The sequence below is a fragment of the Eptatretus burgeri genome, unplaced genomic scaffold (assembly GCF_056783735.1).
Source record: "Eptatretus burgeri isolate ZD-2024b unplaced genomic scaffold, Ebu_testis_v1 Ebu_testis_scaffold_1109, whole genome shotgun sequence".
Lineage (NCBI taxonomy): Eukaryota > Metazoa > Chordata > Myxini > Myxiniformes > Myxinidae > Eptatretus > Eptatretus burgeri.
Genome location: NW_028223058.1, coordinates 3,408 through 19,977, shown reverse-complemented (window position 1 = coordinate 19,977; position 16,570 = coordinate 3,408). Strand labels below are relative to the sequence as shown.

General features: G+C 40.5%; 1 protein-coding gene across 1 annotated transcript; it reads left to right on the top strand.

Annotated features, from left to right (window-relative positions):
• The first annotated feature begins 304 nt into the window (after positions 1-304).
• LOC147006926 (meprin A subunit beta-like) lies at positions 305-15,860 on the top strand. Its single transcript, XM_085867732.1, has 7 exons — positions 305-442; positions 1,334-1,387; positions 1,868-1,911; positions 4,288-4,369; positions 9,216-9,333; positions 11,762-11,937; positions 15,533-15,860. Exons 4-7 carry the CDS (start codon positions 4,324-4,326, stop codon positions 15,793-15,795), a joined length of 603 nt encoding a protein of 200 aa, XP_085723858.1. The 5' UTR covers positions 305-442; positions 1,334-1,387; positions 1,868-1,911; positions 4,288-4,323; the 3' UTR covers positions 15,796-15,860.
• Positions 15,861-16,570: the final 710 nt, after the last annotated feature.

Here is a 16,570-nt window from a genome sequence, read left to right as displayed (position 1 = left end):
AGTATGATATCCAAAAAGTTATTGAGTTATGACAAAACTAGGTGGATGAGTTAGTTAGGTGACAAGAACAAGCCAATTAGATTTTGGTTCAGGTTCTGATTCAGATGTAGCCTGTCAGTGGGATACAAAACGTAAACTGTTCATCCTGGTGGAGATATCCTCTCTACTGAATGCCGTTCTAGTTTTGTCTTTGTCAACATAAGCAAACATGTTCTTGGAAACGTTTCTCCCGAAGAATAGTTACCTGTCCTGTGCACGTGAACACACAGCCGAACTTTGTTAAGATGAACCCGAATATTTCAGCGAACGAGAACATTTACTTCGAACCATTTCTATAAGCAAGGTTGTTATGCAAGAATACAGCAGAACACGAAGGAATGCCTCACTCACACTGTTTTGTGCAAATATCTTGTTTTTCAGCCCATAGATCACTCAACAACAGGTAAAGACTGAATTTGAATTCCATACAAATGTTGATTGTTTTGTGTTATTTTGTGGTGGTGGAATCTTTTGAAGGGGTGAATTTTACAAACAATTGCCATGTTATTAAACTGAATTAAACTTTTATAGGAGTAACTTTAGTTAGCATATGTCTAACAGGAAAGGTGAGAGGATGTCGACTCACCTTTGAGCTCTCTCATCTGGGCTTTATTCCAAGGACAGCTATGAACTATCATCCTCAGATACTTTGCAGGCAAGACATTGAGCATGCCTATCTTCAGAGGCAACATTTAGGCTGTTGTCCTGTCTGATATATTTCACGAAGAGAAGGAAAGGATGCCAAAGTGCCCTTTGAAAAGAGTCGGCCTTTATGTGTTGGTTCCCTGTCTGAATTATTGCCAAAATCTACAGGGGCACTTCATCAGGAGCTTTGCTTTGCTTCTGTTCTGTTTGATCGTCTTCCTTTGATCATAGAATATAATCATATCATATAAACTGTTCTGTTTGATCGTCCTGAGATTAGGTTCAGGCAGTCTCACAACAAGGACTTCAGCAGGTGGTGTCTGTTGACTTCCCATGAGATAGTCATGCAGGTCAGACATTTGTAATTTGTTCCATTTGCTGGGGATATCTCATGGACTATTTGTCAAAAACATTGAGGGATCTTTAGCTTCTACCAGAAGAACAAAACATCATAGTCAAGTGCCCGGATTAATGTCCAATCTGAACCTTTGCTTGTGAAATAGCAAGATGATAGTTTGTAGTCAGGGTGGGAATATTGATGTACCTAACCATATTCACGTTTGACTGGTTTTGGAATTTCCAACATGTTTTACTCAACAGATCACCAAACTGGAAATAAAACAACAAAATGTATTTTGTGCCTTTCCAGCAGAAAGGGATGTTTTTGCCATTGAGGATCGTGACCTATTTGAAATAAACGAAGGTAAGGATGACGCCAGAACATGGGGAAACTCTCACAGGTTTTTTATTCAGGTAATAAATTAAACATTGGGCAAAAATACTGAAGACTGCTGTTTAAACCACAAGCATGCATTTGATTGAGTTGTGGAATGTGGAACATTGTTTTATCCTGATTAATAGAAATTGTACACCTATTATTCTTTAAAAAAGACCTTTTTGGAAATGACCTGAAAATGGCATTTTTCTGTGATTAGTTTTAAGCTGTTCATATTTTATCAAAAAATATTGCAAATACCAGAGCTCTTTGTGTAAAGAATAAATTGTTCAGGGGGTTGGAGAAGTATGAACAATCACGTTTAGAAAAATCAGGTCGGTATGTGAGAGTATCAAGAAGTAAAGTCTTACAAAGGTGTTTGAATTTGAAAGAAAGATAATGATTGAAATCTTGAGCAGATTCGATGTCATTGTTGATCTGATTTAACTTTCCATCCCTTTTGCACAGTGCTCGATCTGAATCTGTTTGAAGGAGACATTAAATATTCCGAAGTAAGTTATTCCATCATGTCACATCAAACAATCAAATACACAGGTCTTCATCATGAATTATGCACACTGTACTCGTACATAATATTCTCACATAATCTGATGATAATAGTAATCATACTATGCATAATTTGGTGTGTGTGTGTGTGTGTGTGTCTGTGTGTCTGTGTGTGTGTGTGTGTGTGTGTGTGTGTGTGTGTGTGTGTGTGTGTGTGTGTGTGTGTGTGTGTGTGTGTGTGTGTGTGTGTGTGTGTGTGTGTGTGTGTGTGTGTGTGTTTGACTTGTAAGTACGAACTGTTTGACGCAATTGGTAAAAGCTGTTGCTTGCACTTCGGGGGCGACGAGGAAGGTTTTAGGTGTTCTCTGGAAAAGTTGAAAAGTCTTCACTCGTTAAGCCAATTATTCCATTTACTTGAATCGCTCAAGGACATCGAGTTGGAAAAGGAAGAAAACTGACACCAAATGCAAAGAAAATATTTTTTAATTTTGAGAACAAAACGAGCACAACCAGACGGTTTTGTAACTGGCTTTCTTTCCCAAATCCCCTTCGTCTTCATTGCACAGTTTAAGATTCCAAATGTTGATTTAAAAACATTGGGGCAATACCCCTGGGCACTCACCTGGTAGCGGCTGGATAAGATAACCAGGGAACCACTGGTAGGCATGGATGACCCACGAAATATGTAATGCAGAAGAACGTAAATACAGATAGTTTTTTTAATGCTGTGAACAAACTTTGGTACATCACCAGTGATAAAAGTTGTGGTCAAGATTCATCAAAATTTTGTGTGTGGTTTCAGAGAAGAAAGGAAATACATATTTGAGGGGGGGGCAACTCCCCCCCCCCCCCGTATAACTTCTTACAACCAAATTCTTTTTTAATGGTGTGAACAATCATTGGTACATCATGGGTGATGAATGTTTCATCAATCAGGAGTGGAGAGTCTCCCGCTCTTCATACATAAACGGTTAAACTTTGGTGCTCCAATTTTTTCTGCTTAATTTTAAAAATGTAGTTTTTCTAGAATTGGAACCGTATTCTGAAAGAGTATGATGGTCATTAATTTCACCAACTCATACACTTCCTTTTCTGTAGGTTATTGTGATTTTCCTTTCCTCCCTCCCTCCCCCAATCCAACCCCCCCTCCACTACGCTCTCCCTCACCTATTTTTATCTCTGCTACCGAAGGTGAAAGAGGTTCTGTTTTCACCCTTTTCTGCCTGTTTTTCTGTTTGTTTGTGTACAGGATGTCTTAAAAAGTTGTGGACAGATCCAGATGAAATTTTGTCGACAGGTTCGGTGTGTGTGACAAGGACGAAATGATTAGATTTTGGTGAAGATCCAGATTCGGATCCGACTCCTAGAATTTTTAAAGTGAATCTTCACCATTGAGAGATCGGGCCAAAAATGATATATATCACAATATCTCAAAAATTTATGGACGATTCGGACGAAATTTGGCGAACAGGTTGGGTATGTGAGAAGGAAATATGTTAAAAATATGTTTCTGCTTTATTTCTGTGCCAAAATGTTGCTTTCTCACACAACTGATTTTTAATGATCTTGATGTAACATGCAACAAAAGTTGAAGATAGATCAAAATTAGAAATATTATGAACAAGTAAAAAATACATAAAATGTCCGCCCCCATTGCTTTAATAATTTTGCTGTGTGGAGTTAATGGGCAAGCCCATATTTATGTACAACTAACATGGCTGCCAGTGTACCAGTCAGCCATCTTTGATCAGATCACAAAATAAAGTGAGATGCCCATGTATGCCATCATGAACTATGCTTGTGCTACGTTTGAACAAAATCGGGCCATGCATGTCTGAGAAATGCTTGGAGACATATTTAAGTCAGAAAATGGCCGCCAGTCGGCAATCTTGGATCTGATCTCGATAAGAAAAATGACATGCATACGTAAACCATTATTTTTTATCTGTCTGCCAAGTTTGAACAACATCGGTAAATGCATGTCTGAGAAATGGTTGAGGACGTGTTCAACATTGGGTTTTTTATGACTAAAATGTCGCCGGTCGGCCATCTTGGATCTGAAATCCCCCAAAAAATGACGTGCATATGTACACCATCACGTGTTGTCTTTTTGCCAAGTACAAATAAAATCGGTCCATACATTTCAAACATTTGGTTGCGTACGCATGGTTGCACGCACGAACACGAAAATCAAGACCAAATCCATAAGCCACCGTTTCGGTGGTTAATAATTTCACTGTAATGTAATTTTAGATGTTTGTTTTGGAAGAATACTTTAAATACAACATTGTAGAAGAATGTCATGCTACAAGAGAACAGGGTTTGAGAAGAACCTTCTTCTAAGGAGGATTTTTCTTTCATGTTCTGTGTGCTATCTCCAGGATGGGAAGTACAGAAGTGCAATCCGAAATAAAACCATGCATTGGACCAACGTCATCCCTTATCATTTGGACAGCAGTCTTGGTATGTCACCTTTTTACGTCATCGGGAAAATGTGAAAAACAAGGCTATTTTAAGACATGAATGAATTTTTAAAAATAATACAAGTGTTTACACGAGGTGGGAAAGCCAGCCAGCCATTCTTTATGTTTACACAAGCCAGCCATTCTTTATCAATGGTTTCAAATGGAGTGCTTGTTTGAGTTCTTAAACCACGTAGTGAGCTCTGTACAAGAAACTCGGTAACTGAACACACCCCCAGCCCATTGACGAATTGCAATCTCTCTGAGCTGAGCTGTACAACCACGATGTATTATTTATGCACTTAATCTGGAGTCGTTTTTGCTTCATGTATGTAAGCCAGGTTATATATATATTTTGCAAGTGACGCAGCAAACTGTTGCCAATTTACCACACCTAAATAAAGGGATGAACAATTCAGAGTGGGCGCAGGACCCCAGTCAAATGAATTAATATTTCGCTTTTAGCCTGAGTTGTAATTGCTTCATGTACATATGCCAGGTTATTTCTATTTAGCGATTGGATGTCAATTTACCCCGTCCAAATAAAAAGATGATCGATTTGTAGAGTAAATGAAGGTTTTTGTGTGTAGCATCAACGAACGACTACTGTGGGCATCGATTGCAGGATCGCACCAAACGGTGATAATACCTACCATTACAATATGGCCAAATGATGAGTCCTTCAAATTTGCCATTCAAGAAAACCAAAAAGATTTAACATGGAGATGTGCTTTGAAAAGCAAAAATGTTGTATGTAGAGAAATGTTTTAAAAACGAAAAACAGCGTATACAGAGAAATGTTTTAAAAACCAAAACAGTGCATGTAGAGAAATGTTTTAAAAACCAAAAACAGTGTACGTAGAGAAGTGTTTTAAAAACCAAAAACAGTGTATACAGAGAAATGTTTTTAAAACCAAAACAGTGTATATAGAGAAATGTTTTTAAAACCAAAACAGTGCATATAGAGAAATGTTTTAAAAACCAAAAACAGTGTATCCAGAGAAATGTTTTTAAAACCAAAACAGTGCATATAGAGAAATGTTTTAAAAACCAATAACGGTTAATATAGAGAATTGTTTAAAAACCAAAAAACGGTGTATATTGAGAAATGTTTAAAAACCAATAACGGTGAATATAGAGAAATGTTTTAAAAACCAGTAACGGCATATATAGAGAAATGTTTTAAAAACCAAAAAACGCTGTATAGTATATATTGAGAAATGTTAAAAAACAACCAATAAAGGTGTCGAAAGAGAAATATTTTAAAAACCCCAAAAAAGTGTATATAGAGAAATGTTTTAAAAAGCAATAATGGGGAATGTAGAGAAATGTTTTAAAAACCAAAAACGTTGTATATAGAGAAATGTTTTAAAAACCAATATGAAGAAAATTGATAAATAATTTTAAAACCAAAAAACCATGTACATAGAGGAATGTTTTAGAAACCAAAACACGGTGTATTTGGAGAAGTGTTTTAAAAACCAAAAAACAGTTCATCGAGAAATGTTTTTAAAACCAATAACAGTGGATATGGAGATATGTTTTAAAAACCAAAAAAACGGTGTATATATAAATAAAAAAATACAAAAGACCCCACAGACCCTGAGGTTCCAGAAGACCCAGAGAATCCAAAAGACCAGGAAGGACCACAACTCCCCAATGACCGAAATGATCCAGAAGATCCAGAGGACCCAAAAGACCCAGATGACCCAAAAGTTCCCGAGGACCCAGAACATGCAAAAGTTCCCAAGGACCCAAAATAACCCAAAATACTCAGAGGACCTAAAAGACTCAAAAGTCTCCAAAGACCCCAAAGACTGAAAACCTCCAAGACCCTGAGGACCCAAAAGACCCAGAGGAAGTAAAAGACCCTGAAGACCCTGTGGACCATTTGAAACTCCACTATGAATGGATGAGGTGTGTGTGTGTGTGTGTGTGTGTGTGTGTGTGTGTGTGTGTGTGTGTGTGTGTGTGTGTGTGTGTGTGTGTGTGTGTGTGTGTGTGATGTTTTTTGTGGAATTCTGCAAGAGCGTTCTGATATGGAATGTGACACACCAAAATGATCGTCATGACCTCCTGAGTTGATTAAGCTACATAACTACCAAAAATATCCGTTACAATTCCCATGTTTTAAACGCACGCCATGTTAAGGCAAATAAAGTAGCTTAAGGCCCAGTCACACCTTGACGTTTTAGCCAGCTTATGCCGATTTTTGAAAAAATTTGTGTAAAACGCTGGTACACGTCGAATACGTTGTGGGTAAGTTTTGATAACATTGAGAGCACGCTGAAAATCACTGCCATACATCGTAGTACGCTGGCTTTAAACGTTGAACTTTTGGGTTTTCCTCGAATTTTTTCATGCTTGAAATTTTACGACGTATGCCGGCGTATGACTCACACGTTCTGCTACGCTGGCCATAAGTTGTAGGCACGTTATGGAATCGTTGACACATGTTGAAACACGTTACTTGTAAGTTACTCATAAGTCAAAACACGTCGAGGTAATGTTTAGCGTACCCAAAACCTATTTCTAACCTATGAGTAACGTTTTGTAAGCACGCTACACGAACGTTGTTCACACTTTGCAACACTACTCCTACCACCAACATCGAAATCAGTAAATTCTCTCGAACTATTATTACGACTACTAATAACATCGACATCACTAAATTCTCTCGTACTACTACTACTACTACTACTACTACTATTACTACCAACATCGACATCACTAAATTCTCTCGAACTACGACTACTACTACTACTACTACTACTACTAACATCGACATCACTAAATTCTCGCGAACTACCACTACTAATAACATCGACATCACTAAATTCTCTCGAACTACCACTACTATTACTACTACTACTACTACTACTACTACTACTACTACTACGACCACTACCACTACTGCCACTGCTTCTGACATTGACATCTACTTAACATGCAGTCTGGAACACTGACAGATTCATCTTGTGAAGCCCGTTTGTATATACCAATTCCCCTAAACGCTGCCAAATCGCCATTATACGGTAGCTGTAAGTTAGAAACACGTTCAGTAAGTTCTGTGGTCGTGCGAAAGACGCCAATCGAATTCGTCTACTTACGCCAATGTGCGTTTGAGATACGTTCCATATAGGTTCAAAGCACGCCACTAATAGGTTCAAAGCACGTTACTCTTAGGCTAAAAATTAAGTTACGGGTATGGTAAACATTACCTCGACGTGTTTTGACTTATGAGTAAGTTACAAGTAACGTGTGGCCGACGTGTGTAAACGATTGCGGAGCGTGCCGAGAACTTACGCCAGCGTATGCGGAACTTGTGAGCCATACGTCGAGTGCGTTGTAAAATTTTCAGCATGCTTGAAATTTCACGACGTACTAGACATACCACGTAATATGCCAGCATACTTCATTGTTTTTCATCGTGCTCCTAACGTATACACAACTTACCCATACCGTATTCGACGTGTCCCAGCGTTTTAGACACATTTTTCGTAGGTCGGCATACGCTGGCTAAATCGTCAAGGTGTGACTGCGATTACGACACTTCCAATTTTCAGGCGGTTATGATTTAAATCTGCGTGCGGCAGGTTTTTAACAGAGAACACCACGAGTTCGTTGGCGATTCGTGCAGCGCGCTATGACTAAGTTAAACTATCGTTGGGCGTAGGTCGTGAACGCCGACAACAGGCTAAGCATTCGTTGGTATAAGTTATCTTTAACACAACGAAACGTTCTGTGCCCGTGACTAATTCGTTATGCATACGACCAACACGTTATGAATACGACCAAAACTTTAAAAAAAACCTCAAAACTTCAGCGTACGCCAACGTTTTACGTTCATTTTTATACGTTGCTATTCCTGGCTAAAACGTCAAGGTGTGACTGGGCCTTTAACACGGCATGGCATTCTAATTACAAAATAAATAACAAAAGCATTGACAACATTGTAACATAGTATAAACCAATTAAAACTAATTGTATTTACAACAACAATAAGAAGAATAGTATCATATGGCAATAATAATAACGAACATATAATCCTGGCGCTGGCCGCAAGCACAAGTGGGCTTAGTGAAAAGCAAGCTAATGCTCAAGCACTACAGCAGGCGGGTATGCAACAAGGCTGTGAAGACCAATGTTAAATTTGATTCATCGGACGAATGGGCCCACTTGTCATGTTGAAATATGAAGACGCCACCAACTGGTATAGCTGACCAGCAGGTAGGTGTCAAGTCAATGTTTTTCATTTGGGACTGCACAGTCATCATGTACCAGGTGTTGCAAGCCTGGTGTTGGCTAAGTGGTTTGGGTGGCGGCTTGGGATCCTAGGGTCCTGAGTTCAAGCCACGTTGGCCGCTGAATTAAATACACCAGGAGGTAGACTCAGCCTGTCATCCTTCCGAGGTCGGCAAAGTGAGCACCAGTGTACTGGTCAGGGGACACTGCATCAGCGGCATAGCCACGTCCCAACCAATGATGCAACCAGCAGCCACAGGCTGCACTCGATAGAGAGGGAGAGACCAAGTATTAAATACCCTCCAAAGAAGGAAGGGGGAGTGGTTACACCACGTGACTGTAATATGCACATTTTGTGAGATTTCAACAATGACAAATGACTCTTCCATGTATGAATGTTATAGTTTGTAATGTATTTCATTTTCATTTATCAAGTGAACTTGGGAGATCTGCATGAATTATTTTTTAAACGTTAAAATTGATAAATTCTCCACTTTGTGTGTTTCAAGGGGTGTTTATGTTCCATTGTGGTGGTGGAAATGGGGCTGGATGTTGTAACCTGGTGTACAAGCTGATGTTGAAACCATATGTTCATTTTGCAGATCACAATGCCATGGGAGTCATTCTGCAAGCATTTGACATGTTTCGCCTCAAATCTTGCATTGACTTTGTACCCTGGACAGGCGAACAGGATTACCTTTCTGTGGTGAAATACTCTGGGTATGGAATGTTATCGAAGTTATTGAGAAATTTTACAAACGCCAAGAGATATATCTATAATCTTTACCACAATAGTTGCTCCCCAGTCCATTATCCTGTTTGCAAAGATTATGTTCACTGATCCATGTCAATGAAGCCATTGCTGTTACTCCCATAATCCTCTTGGGGACATCACAACGTCACATATTTTATCTTCTGGCTGAGCCATTGAAACAGCTATAAGTATCCTGAGGACATCGAAATGAGGTTAGGTGAAAACACAAAAGCCTGCATGGTATCATCAGTGACAACAGGAAAGTGGGACTGCAGGACCTTTGTCTATCTATAATTCCAGCAATGTGTGTGTGTGTGTGTGTGTGTGTGTGTGTGTGTGTGTGTGTGTGTGTGTGTGTGTGTGTGTGTGTGTGTGTGTGTGTGTGTGTGTGTGTGTGTGTGTGTGTGTGTGTGTGTGTGTGTGTGTGTGTGTGTGTGTGCGCGCGCGTGTCTGTGACCGCTGTTTCTCGACAACCACTGGTCTGATCTAATTGAAACTTGCCAGCTATATTGCTGGGGACCTGAGTATGTGCCTTTTCAAGGTTTGATATTAATCGGACAAGTGGTTCCCAAGTTATGGCCATTTATTTACCAAACCAATAACAGGACACGTTGCTGCGTCGGCGTGCCCGATGGGGAAGAGATCCTCAGCCGCGTTCCCCATTACGGGTTACAACGTACGGACTTCCGGATAGTGATGACTTTCTGTATTCTAATAATTTCTCGATTTCTTATGCACATTTATAGATAAACACAATGTCCCAATCCAGTCGTCGTCTATGAGAGCGAAGGAGCGGCCTGTGTGGTTGTTTGAAAGTTGTTTTTTTTTTTGGGGGGGGGGGTTGCACGTACGGCCACACACGTACGGGCACGCATGTACGGCCACGCATGTACAGGCACTTGAGAGCGAAGGAACGGCCTGTGTGGTTGTTGTTTCTGGCACGCGGTTTGAAATTTATTTTTTGTTTGTTTTTTTGCACGTACGGCCGCATACATACGGGCACACACCAGTTAAGATAAATTACAAGACCAATTTTTTTCCCCATTTTATAAAGAAAATTCCAACACTCAATAAAGTTAAACAAATTAGGGAATGCAACAAGGAGACTTAAAATGTTCCTTATGAAAATTCACACACCAGTGTTTGTGTTTGTTTGTTTGTCGCACTACTCCTCCTAAAGTTCTGACCCAATTACATCCGGACTTGCTGCATAGGATCAGCATAACCCCAATTAATGTATAGGGGTGTTTTTATCTTTGCCGGTGGTTTTTGGGTGGAAAGGGGGGGGGGAGGGGCGCAAATTCTCCATGTAAATGTGTATCGTATAGCACTGCCCCCAGGTGGGGGAGGGTATTACAAGTCCCCACCATTTACAGAACCTATTCCTGTCCCCACGTTTTGCAGTGCAATGAGGTGTTTTAAATTATAAGCAGTAGGTATGTTTTTGCTTCATGCATGTGACCGAGCCATTATCAGAGAACAGCTTCAGCATCGGCGAGTCTGGGAGTGCAATCAGGCAAACTGGCAGGCACTGCAAGCAGCCATTGCACTTCAGGACTGGTCTGCTATATCTACCACCCATGATATTATCTCAGCCTGGGAATTGTTCCACAGACACCTGCTCTCCCTTTATGCACAATATTCATCCCATCTCGTCTTCAGTTATCATACCCATACTCCTGCCCATTGTACACTGAATCATGTGGTGAGGCAGTTGCTTTGAAACAACTTGCCTTCACTTCCTGGAAGGCAAATCTGACCGAAGGCAATCTCAGTTCATTCCACAAAGCCCACAACAAGTGGGTGTCCGCTCTCAGGAGAGACAGAAACAACATCTATCCAACCTCAACACTGATCTTTCAAACCGGCGTCCCTCCTCTAAAACCTGGTGGTATGTTGGCAAGTCTATCTTTGGAGTCTGCTTCCCCTCAACCACTTCCCTCAATTCCAATGCCTTTAAGGTCAATGGAATTTCTCATGGTGAAGCCGAATCTCTGGGCCTATCACCTTGCCATCATGGAGAGTTCGGTGGTCTCTGTCTTCCACTGCCTCCTTTTTAGCCTTGCATGTATTTTTTCTTTTTTTTTCACATGACTCCTTTTGCATTTTCCTCATTTTGATTCTCCAGACTCACTGTGTTGTTGCTTAACACATGGGAACAGAATGGATGGGTTGGGTACATAAGATTTGGAGGCAAATGAGGTACACGAAATGAGACATTCTGGTTGAGCTCGAGCAGGGTCGGCAGTGATGTCATTTGAGTTAAAGGAGCAGATGAGGGGAGCATACACAATAAATGGACTTGACAAGGTGCTCCCGTGACTTGGAAGAAGGAGACTGGTGTTTTACAGGATACTTCCTGGGATACTTCCTTGAAACATGTTTTGTCTCCAGGTGCTGGTCCTATGTGGGAAAGCAAGGAGGACTTCAGAAACTCTCAATTGGCTCTGGATGTGACCACATTTCCATTGTGGAGCATGAGCTACTACACGCACTTGGAATCTGGCATGAACAGTCTCGGGCTGACCGTGATGATTATGTCACCATCCAGTGGGACAACATTCGGCATGGTAAATGACAAAGCACCACTCACAGCATCTGTTGCCACATTCTGGTTTTGTTCATGTTTTTAGCAGCGTCTCGCGGAGCGAACGCTGATCATAAAGAGCTCGGTCTTCTTCTTCTTCTTCTTCTTCTTCTTCTTCTTCTTCTTCTTCTTCTTCTTCTTCTTATTATTATTATTATTATTATTATTCTTATTCTTCTTCTTATTCTTCTTATTCTTCTTCTTCTTCTTCTTCTACCTTAACCTCAAGGACTCGGCTCTTGTATATACAAGGTCCGGATCTCCTGAAATACTAAGCACATGTACACATTCTCGCATTGACGGTGCCTTTTGAGAGCGTCTATCATGAACTTTTAAATATATTTGGACATTTGCTTTAAAGTTTCGTAAAGTTCACATTACTATTTAAAGATTATTCCATTTATCGTATTGTAATTTCGTAAATACATTATTTATTTCGTAAATACACGATATATCGTAAATACGTAAATACATTATGACGGGTTTCGCTGTTGGCTTAATCAAGGCACGTGACGAAATATCCGAAGTTGTTGTTTTTATTTTTTATTTTTATTTATTTTTATTTAGCCGACAAAACCTTGAGGACGCTGCTCTTGGACACATTTGTCCTTGTTTTTTTCTCACTCTCGTGTGTTTCATTGGTTGTTATCTCCATATGCGGGTTTCAGAAGGTGGAACAGAGCCCTCTCAGGTCTCAAAGTATCCACCTCCATGTCTGTGTGTATGTGTGTGTGTATGTGTGTTTGTGTTTATATATGTGTGTTTGTGTGTGTGTGTATGTGTGTTTGTGTTTATATATGTGTGTTTGTGTGTGTGTGTATGTGTGTTTGTGTTTATATATGTGTGTTTGTGTGTGTGTGTATGTGTGTTTGTGTTTATATATGTGTGTGTGTATGTGTGTTTGTGTTTATATATGTGTGTTTGTGTGTGTGTGTGTGTGTGTGTGTGTGTGTGTGTATATATGTGTGTGTGTGTGTGTGTGTGTGTGTGTGTGTATATATGTGTGTGTGTGTGTGTGTGTGTGTTTGTGTTTATATATGTGTGTGTGTGTGTGTGTGTGTGTGTGTGTGTGTGTGTGTGTGTGTGTGTGTGTGTGTGTGTGTGTGTGTGTGTGTGTGTGTGTGTATGTGTGTTTGTGTTTGTGTTTATATGTGTATATGTGTTTGTGTTTATGTGTGTGTGTGTGTGTGTGTGTGTGTTTGTGTTTATATATGTGTGTGTGTATATATGTGTTTGTGTGTGTGTGTGTGTGTGTGTGTGTGTGTGTGTGTGTGTGTGTGTGTGTGTGTGTGTGTGTGTGTGTGTGTGTGTGTGTTTTTCACACTTATATGTTTATCTATCTATTGATAAATGAACAGTTGTCAAGGATTTCTCCTGCCTGTGGAGTGAAATTGATAAAATAAAATTGACAAAGGCAAAACAAGTTAGGAGAGAACAAGAGGGGGTAGTGGGTGTAATAGCAGTGGGAAGAGAAGAGAAAGAACCTTCAGAGGAGGTACATGTAATGTGATGGAACGGAAGGGCATATATGGAATCCTACTAAACTGGCACACCTGTTAAATAGATAAGCACCTGCTGCTACCTGCATAACTACTGTGCAGCAGGTATGTATGCCATCTTTGGCCAACCAACTCCCTTCCTTCTTCTCAAAGATATGCTTTTCTATTGCTGTCTTATGTTTTGTTATTTTTCTTACATGCAGGACCACCAACAACCACATGTCAGTCTATCCCTGTAATTCCTTACAGTCTGTCAAGCAGGATGCTCACTACCAACTATGTACACATCTCTCTATCTTTATTTCATTTGAGCCCTTCATTACAACACCAGACCATCTGACACTCACCCAAATAAGGCTTTATAGCTTGTGACTCTGCCATCATTGAAATGTCATAAAATATGAGGGAGCAGATTCCAGGGAATCACATTCAGTTTTGTTTCCTGCATAACTGTGTGTGTGTGTGTGTGTGTGTGTGTGTGTGTGTGTGTGTGTGTGTGTGTGTATATGTGTTTCATTCATCACATTCAGATGAGACACATCCAGTATGAAATCCCATGATACGGAAATACCTTCAGTGATGTTCACTTTCTGTAAATGACAAGTTTATAATTTTTATAATTGAAGTACAGACATGAAGGAATATGACCAAAAATGGCACTGCAAATTCAAAAATGAGAGAAAGAGTGGTTTGACCCATTGTGGTTCTCAAGGACTCATCTTACTTTTTCTGACATCTTCAACCTGCTCCAAGTCTCCTTGATGGTGTTCTGTCATTTTGCCTTTCATGGAGGTTGAAAAAATAATAAACCAATGTCACCCGCAGGGTGACCCGTATCTTGCCAAAAGATGACCACGTGTGACTTCTTTAAGGTCACACTGAGATGAACAGAGCTGCTCGCCACCAGGAGCGGCTCCTTGAGGAATATCTGCCTACGAGAGATTCCGATGAGAATCGTTCTACAGAGTAACCATGAAAAATATGCTTTTGCCTCATAACGTCACCAAATGACGTCATAATGTCTCAAGCTTGACATATCTAGAAAGCACTCATCGAGGTGTTCAATTTGAGGTACTACACGAGATGGTTCCTAAAACTAGAAAATTTGACCTTGGGGTCAAATATGTTTGACCTTAGGTGCTAACCATGAAGGTCAAGGCCAATCGCCACCAAAAGTTAATCAGCTGAGCGCCAGACCATGAACTATATACCCATGAAGTTTGAAGACGATCCGATCAAAATTACTCAAAAAATAAGGGTTTCGTCGACTCCCCTGATTTGTGATAAAGTGACCTTGACCTTTGACCTTGACATTCAAAATTTTATGTGCTGAAAGGGACCTCTATAGGCCTCTGATATGCGAAGTTACAAAAATTTCCAATGAAAACTGTGCTCTGCAGAATTTTTTATACGTGATTACAGACAAACAAAAAAAAAAACATACAAGCTGACTAACATATCTTGCAAAAACTTCGTTTTGGCAAGATAATAATTTAAACGCTTTTCAACAACCTGATTTCTGAAAATAAACTTATTACCTCCACCACCGAAGGTAGAGAGGGTTCTGTTTTCACCTCTCTCTGTTTGTTTGTTTGTCTCTTTGTTTGTCTGTGTGCTGGATATCTCAAAATTTGGGGACAGATCTGGATGAAATTTGGTGGGCAGGTTGGGTGTGTGACAAGGAAGAAACGGTGAGATTTTGATGAAGATCTGGATCCGGATCCGATTACTCGAATTTTTTAGTGATTCTTCATCTTTAAGTGATGGTGCTAAAAACTATGACTAGCACGATATCTCAAAAAGTTGTGGACGGATTCAGAGGAAACTTGCTGGACAGGTTGGATGTGTGCCACCATGAATTGATTCGCTTTTGGTGAAGATCCGGATCTGGATACGAGAATTATTGAATTTTGAAAGTGATTTTTCACCATTGAGAGATTGGGCCAAAAACGATGAACGGCATGATATTTCAAAAATGTATTGGGCCCGATATGTTATCGTGCATCAGACATTACGTGGCGGAGGTATGCCATGCGCTCTTCTGAGTGCCCTTCTAGTTTCATTATTTTTTCCATACAGGGAGATGGCGCAACTTTCAAAAGAAAACCCTGCAGGAATCTGACTCGCTGAACGTGCCATATGACTACTCATCCGTGATGCACTATGGCTCCACCGCATTCCAGACGGCACCAGGTCTCAACACAATAATAACCAGGGACCCAATTTTCATGGACTTCATTGGACAGAGACTGGATATCAGCGAGCTGGACCGCTTACAGCTCAACCGAATGTACAACTGCAGTGAGTGTCACATAGAAAATCCTGTATGTTCATCATACTAAATCCTGCTGTCAAGGTTTGCCAATTCTTGGCCTGTTCACTTTCCAATCAATTTGTAGAAGTCATTCATTCCCTCTTCTTGTTTTATGATATTCATTTTTTTCTCAGCTGTGCTCATTTAATAATGTTTGTCCATTCTTTTAACTGCTCTTTACAAACAACGTATTTGAATGTTCTGCCCTTTTTAAATACTGATAAATACTGAGAATGAGACAACCGTAAGAGTAGAAGAACTGTAAACATACAAATAATACATGAAAGTAGCTTTCTTCCTTCATCAGTGTTTGAAAATGTGTTCTTCTCCTTCCTCTTCATCTCCCAACTATCCTCCTCCCCTTCCTCTTTGTCCCTCAACCACCTTCCTCCCTTTCCTCTTTATCCCTCAACCATCCTCCTCCCTTTCTTCTTTGTCCCTCAACCATCCTCCTCCCCCTTCCTCTTTGTCCCTCAACCACCCTCCTCCCCTTCCTCTTTGTCATCCAACCACCATCCTCCCCTTCCTCTTTGTCCCCCAACCACCCTCATCCCCTTCCTCTTTGTCCTCAAGCCACCCTCTTCCCCCTTCCTCTTTGTCTCTCAACCATCTTCCTCCCCGTCCTCTTTGTCCCCAAACCACCCTCCCTTCCTTCCTCCTTGTCCCACAACCAGCCTCCTCCCCCTTCCTCTTTGTCCCCCAACCATCCTCCCCCTTTCTCTTTGTCCTCCAACCACGCTCCTGCCCCTTCCTCTTTGTCCTTCAACCACCCTCCTCCCCTTCCTCTTTGTCCCCAAGCCACC